Raw genomic sequence first — 6,730 nt, forward strand, 5'->3', positions numbered from 1 at the left:
GGGGTCAAAATGTTTAGCCCTCTCCCTCTCTCTTTGATCCCCTGTTCTGCACTTTGATCTCCCACTCCTGTAGCTCGCCTCACCCCCTTTCTACAATCTACTTTCTTTCTTTCTTTCTTTCTTTCTTTCTTTCTTTCTTTCTCTCTTTCTCTCTTTCTCTCTCTCTCCCTCTCCCCAGCCCCCTGGTTCTCCAGCGCTGCGTGGGCCGGTTCCCACGCGGTGCAGGGAGCCCGGCCGGCTGGGCAGCTCGAGACCAGGATATCCCCTCCTTGTTAATGGCTTCCTGTGCACGCACGCACATGCACATGCACAAGCGTGCACGCACACACACACACACACACACACGCACACGCACGTGCAGGCGCACACGCGCGCACACACACACACACACACACACACACACACACACACACACACACACACACACACACACACACACACACACACACACACACACACACACACACACACACACACACACACACGCACACACACAGAGGGAGAGGGCCGCTCAGAGAACAAGGGCCCCATCTGATAGCAGGCGTTGCCACGTACACACACACTCCCAACACACACTCACGCATACAAGCACGCACACGCACACGCACACGCACACGCACACACACACACACACACACACACACATAAAAACAAAACACTGTGAATGAATGCAAGGCCAACACATACACAAAAACCAGTTTACACACTCATGTAAAGTAACACGCATATCTCGCATGCGTGCACACACACACACACACACACACACACACACACACACACACACACACACACACACACACACACACACACACACACACACACACACACACACACACACACACACACACACACACACACACACACCTCAACACAACTCAGGCCACAGGTTATTTCCTCATATAGCCCTTTTATTGCATAGAAGTCGTCATTATTACCACAGCCATCGACAAACAGTGACATAATGATTTACAACGCTTGTTTTTTGTACAAAATATACAAACCCACTGTACGGTCGGCCAAAACACACACAAAGCCAATCCCTGGCTACATAAATACTACAGATTACATCCACCTGATTTTAAGTGACAGATGTTTAGACGTTTTGAACTTAGTGGACAACAGTGGTTCTCAAAGTGGGTTCCAGGGACTCATAGGTTCATAGGTTCCAAATGGACACTTCAGGTTTGTAACTCTGAGAGTGTGCAAATGGAACCAAATGGACCCGTAAGGGTCCATTTGCACACTCTCAAGAGTTATGGGGGTTCTTGAAATTAAAAAGTATGAGAACCACCTGTGTAAAGTAGTGTATACATGGGGGGTAATAATGAATGATATACCACCACTGGAACTGGCTGTGAAGATTTTGAGTATTAGCACCTGTTTGCATGCCAGCCGTTTGGCAAAACATGGAAGTTGATGTAGAACGATCTCTATAGTTATCGAGGAGGGAGTTGTTGAACTCCACTCTCTGGATGTAAAGAATTTCCCCAATTTTTTTTTCAAATTGTATTTTCAAATAAAGCATTAACACATTTTGTTAAAGTGATTAATTCATAATGTATTTTGTTTGGGTCCCGGGGAGGACATGAAATGTCAAGCTGAAAAAAAAAAAAATGTTTTGGAACCCGTGCTTTTTAGAGAAGCAAACAAAAGCAGAAATAAATAAAAACAAGGAGACCCAAGTGGGACATAATAACGTGTAGCTCTAAACGGCTTGCAAAACCATCCTAGCCAGTAAACCTGTGACCAAACGGATTTGTCGAGGAGAAACATGAGTTGAGGCGACGGACAGTAACAATGGAAGAGGAGGGGGCCCATATGAACAGCAACGTACACAGGGAAGGTCGCGGGGGTAAATCACAGCGTCCTGCTGGCTAACTTCTGTTTCCCAGAAGGTTTCTCAGTCAAACAGACACCTGGCGTTGGTTATTCCACACCATAAAATGCTGTAAAAGACCGAGGGGGCAACCCCTCAGCCACCTCAAGTCACCCCTTTCATGCCTCACTGAGTTTCTGTTTCTCTCTCTCTCTCTCGGTGGTTGTGGTTGGGGGGGGGGGGGGTTGGGGGTTGGGGGTTGGGGTGGGGTAGTACAGTTTTGCCTGTGAGCTCCGTGGGAAAACAAAAGGGGGGAACAGTTTTTTTTCTTCTTTTTTTGCCCAAGGAGGAGCCTGAGACGGGGGCGACTCGCTTGACCATCTGGAATAACCATCCGCTGGCCGAGAGGGGCCGACAGCAGCATGCAGTTGACACGGGTGAAAGGCTGGGCGTGGACGCAAAGATCAATCAGCACCGTCAATCACTGTTGTTGTTGTTGTTGTTGTTTTAAAGTCTCTCTCTGTCTTACGCTCACACATGCGCAAACACACGCGCACACTCACACACACGCTCACGCACACGCACACGCACACGCACACGCACACACACACACACACACACACACACACACACACACACACACCCCTTTGTACTAAAGCAGTTTCAGGAAACAAACTTTGCAGTCCCGTAGCTACGTATATCTCGTCTATAGGAAGTCTGCATCATAGACAAAACAAACGACTACAAAACAAAATTGGATAGTCCTTTTTTCTTTTTTTTTTGCTCTTTAGTGAGGAACAATAAAGCAGTCTCGTCCGTGATAAAGTCCAGCTGGGGGGGGTGGGGGGGGGGGGGTCCGGGCACACAGTCTGAGGACGTCCCATGCTTGTTGGGGGGAGGGGGGGGGCTTGAGTTGCACTCAGAAAGCCCCGATCTCCAAACCCCAGGGTCTGTAGGGCTTCCCCACGCCGGACCCGGGGGCCGAGGAGGGGCTAACGGCGGCCGCGGCGGCCATGGCGGGGGAGAGGAGGGGGAAGGCACTGAAGGGGAAGGGGAACGCCGCCGAGAGCGAGGAGAGGGACAGTTTGGAGGCCGCCGCGGAGGCGGACAGCAGGCCGGCGGGGTGGTGGAGGACAGACACGGCCCCGGGGACCCTGATGGGCCCCGCCGCCGTCTCCGAGTGCGGGGTGGCGCTGCCGCTACGCCTGCCGGACGAGACGTGGGTTTCGGACGGAGAGCCCGACGACGGCGAGGAGGAACGCGCAGAGGAGGAGGACGATGACGAGGGAGGGGTCGGAGGGCTGCTGGTCCTGCTCCGCGATAAGGGGCCGCCGGCCAGGGGCGTGGCCTGCTGGTGCTGGTGGAGGAGCAGCGGGTGTGGCGCCAGATGCGTGGCGGCGGGCGAGCCGAAGGCGGAGCCCCAGGCCAGGTGGCTGAGGCCCGTGTGCGCCTCCCGCTGGCCGGCGTAGCTGTTGAGGTGGGACACGAGGCGGATGCGCAGCGGGTCGGCGCTGTCCAGGCCCTCGATGATGCTCAGGTAGCGCGCCGTCTCCGCCAGGCACTCCCTGAAGCCCAGGCCGCGGTAGTCCATGGCCAGCGCATGGGCGTCGAAGTAACCTGCAGGACACAGAGAGAACAGAGGATGCGTTGTTATAGCGGAACGTCTGAGACGGAATGGTGTTTGATAAGGATCAGTGCAGGGTTAGCAGAGGAGTCACGATACTCGCTCTAGTAGAAAATCTCTTAATTATAAAAAACGTTATAAAAACATGTAGTTCTGGCCCAGATGGAATTTATCGACTAATCGGTTCATTGAATTGACCAAATGTGTAAAGTCTCTGTCATACAGAGAGTAGCCTTTTCAGGTTGGTGAGGTTGAGAACGGAACATTCTGTGTCTGTATGTTGATTTCCCAATGACTTCATGACGTTTTAAGTCACAGACTTAAAGGGCAGAATTAAAAGACTAGAATTAAGAAGATATGTCGTCATCGTTTTTCAGGAAATAATTAATTCAGCATGGGAAAAAAGCATAAAGAAGGAATAACCATCAAACAAAATCTTGGTCGACTTATTAATCAATTATTTGTTTATGATGAGGTGATAGCCCTCGAAATGTCATGTTTTCAATATACAACAAAGACATCCTGCATGGTTTCTGTGCTCTATGGCTGTTGAAAAGTAAACAATTGATCTCAACAGGGCAAGTGGAGAAGTGTCAGACCGGTTTGTATCATTAATATCACTGAGTAGGCTTAGTCCTTCATTCATCTTTTTGTTGACTGAAGCCGTTAGTCATCCATGAATAAGGATATGGGGATTAGTCGCAGGGAGCTCTATTTTTTCTCTCTCCCTCCATTCCAGATAGTCTAGACTACAGATCCCATACTAGACAGACTGGTCTACAACTGTACCTTTTCCTCCAGCAGCGTGAAGCATCTTCAAATGGTCTACAGTCATCTGCAAAATCTCTGCTTTCTCCAGTTTGGCTGAGCCCTATATGAAACAAAACAAAAATGACATATTGCTTAATAAATATAAGAAAGCCTACTTTCACTGTCATGGAAGTCCATTCAATTTCAGAATGTCAATGCCCCTATATTCCATAATCTGTGTCTCTGATTTGCATACACAGAAAAAAATACACAGTGTTAATTTACCCATTTGTAACTCTGAAAGCGTGCAGATGTAACCAACATTTGGTTACATCTGCACGCTCTCAAGAGTTCAGATGAACTCTCAGGAGTTTACGGTGCACGCTTTGTGCACGGCAGGACCCCCGGGGTCTCGTCTCACCTGTTTCTCGAAGGCGCTTGGCACCAGTCTCCTGAGCTCCGTCAGGCTGTTGTTGATTCTGTCGCGGCGTCGCTTCTCAATGATCTGCCACAAACAGACAACAGACAAACTCGTTAGGTCAGTAGTTCGCAGACTTTTTCGTGCCAAGGACCCTCAAATTGACATGTATTTGGCCAGGGACCCCCATCTGAAAATGGTTTGTGCCATGGGCCCCCAGAAGAGAAGATTAGTGTAAAAAAAAAAAATTAGTTGTTCAACATTTTTCAAACACTCAAAAATAGCAGATGTACAAGCTTGCAGCTTGTAGATCTGCTATTTTGAATAGCCAACATATAAATGGATAAAGTGGTTAAAATGATTGTGATGCTGTAATAACACATTTTGCTGGGGACCCCCTGTAACGCCCTCAAGGACCCCTGGGGGCAACCAATGCGTTAGAAGCACATTCCGTGCGCAATCCCACCGTGACAGCTTTCCGATTAAAACTTTAATAATAAGAGATGATAAACTTACTCCGCGGCGCCGTTTCCTCGCCTGCACCTGAGTGGTTGTACTGGGAGACATGGATCCCAGAGGAGAACTCATATTCCTGGAGGAAAACATATAAATACATATGGTTTTAATAAATACTATTCTCTTACAGATTATAGGCTATTATTGACCAGTGGTCAGTTTGCTTTGCAATCTATCCAGCTATCAGTGGTGTAAAGTAACTAAGTACAATTTACTCAAGTTGCTTAAGTACAATTTTGAGGTATTTTTACATCAAAATTTAATTAGTAAATGGTAAATGGAGTATTTCCAGTTTTCAGTTTTACTTCTACTCCATTACATCTCAGAGGCAAATATTGAACTTTTACTTCACTACAATTATTTGAAAACTTAGTTACTAGTTACTTTATAGATTTTGATCAACATCAACATCTACAAGTGCACAGCATTGTGAGCTTGTAGATCTGCTATTTTCAAAATATTTGTATACATTTTATACAACTTGAAAACATTCTGCATAATGCTACTTTCTACTTTTGGTACTTTAACTAGGCTACATTTTGATACCAATACTTTTGTACTTTTAATTCAAGTACATTTTGAATTCCGACTTTTACTTGTAACAGAGTATTTCTACAATGCAGTATTGGTACTTTTTTACTTAAGTAAAAAATGTGAGTACTTTTTCCACCACTGTATAAAACTAAATCCAAATTAAAGTAAAGAATAGAGTAATCACATACCCGTTCTCATCTCCACTCTCTTTTTCCACCTCAATATTTTCATCCAGCTCGCTGTCCGAGGAACTGAAATCATGATTCCGTTTCATGTTGATGGCGATGATATTCCCTCACTGCGATGTGTGTGAGAGTGTATGTGTGTGTGTGTGTGTGAGAGAGCTGTGAGAGAGAGAGAGAGAGAGAGAGAGAGAGACACAGACAGTGTGTGTGTGTGTTTGTGTGTGTGACTGTGTATCTGCTGACGATCCGTGCCGTTTGAAGCGCTCCTCGTTCCCACGGTGTCATTTCAACGCCGCTTGTTGCCGGGCCAACGAGGGCGGGGCCACCCCTCCTGTCACGGGGGGGCGAGGGGGGTGGGGGGGGGGGGCGTCCAATTAGAACCCGGCGGTGAGGGTTTGAGCGACAGCCCCCACAAACCCCCCTTTAGACTGTGGTATAAAGTAACTGAGTACATTTACTCAAGTACTGTACTGTACTTAAGTACAATTTTGAGGTATTTCCTACTTTACTGAAGTAGGCTATTTCCATATATTGTAGGCTACTTTTTACTCCACTACAACTATTCGAAGACTTTAGTTACTAGTTAGCCTACTTTGTAGAAAACTGGCCATTTGAAAATAGCCGATCTACAAGCTCACAACATGTCCCGATGCCGGGCATTGTGAGCTTGTAGATCTGCTATTTTCAAAAGATTTTAATGTATTGTATTATGTACATTGTGATACCTTGTGAAATGGGACATTGTGCATAATATAGCCTACTTTTACTTTTGGTAGCCTACTTCAAGCACATTTTGATGCCAACACTTTTGTAGCCTACTTTTACTCAAGTAAATTTGGCTTACCAGAACTTTTACTTGTAACAGATTGTTTCTACATTGCAGTATT

General features: G+C 46.8%; 1 protein-coding gene across 1 annotated transcript; it reads right to left on the minus strand.

Annotated features, from left to right (window-relative positions):
• Positions 1 to 2,083: 2,083 nt before the first annotated feature.
• hey1 (hes-related family bHLH transcription factor with YRPW motif 1) lies at positions 2,084 to 6,086 on the minus strand. The gene is made up of 5 exons (XM_080442238.1): positions 5,847 to 6,086; positions 5,125 to 5,200; positions 4,612 to 4,695; positions 4,230 to 4,311; positions 2,084 to 3,433 (listed from the first exon to the last, which is right to left on the minus strand). The coding sequence occupies exons 1-5, from the start codon at positions 5,930 to 5,932 to the stop codon at positions 2,736 to 2,738; spliced, it is 1,026 nt and encodes a 341-aa protein (XP_080298364.1). The 5' UTR covers positions 5,933 to 6,086; the 3' UTR covers positions 2,084 to 2,735.
• Positions 6,087 to 6,730: the final 644 nt, after the last annotated feature.

Source organism: Gymnoscopelus braueri (genome assembly GCF_963280865.1).
Source record: "Gymnoscopelus braueri genome assembly, chromosome: 11".
Classification (NCBI taxonomy): Eukaryota; Metazoa; Chordata; class Actinopteri; order Myctophiformes; family Myctophidae; genus Gymnoscopelus; species Gymnoscopelus braueri.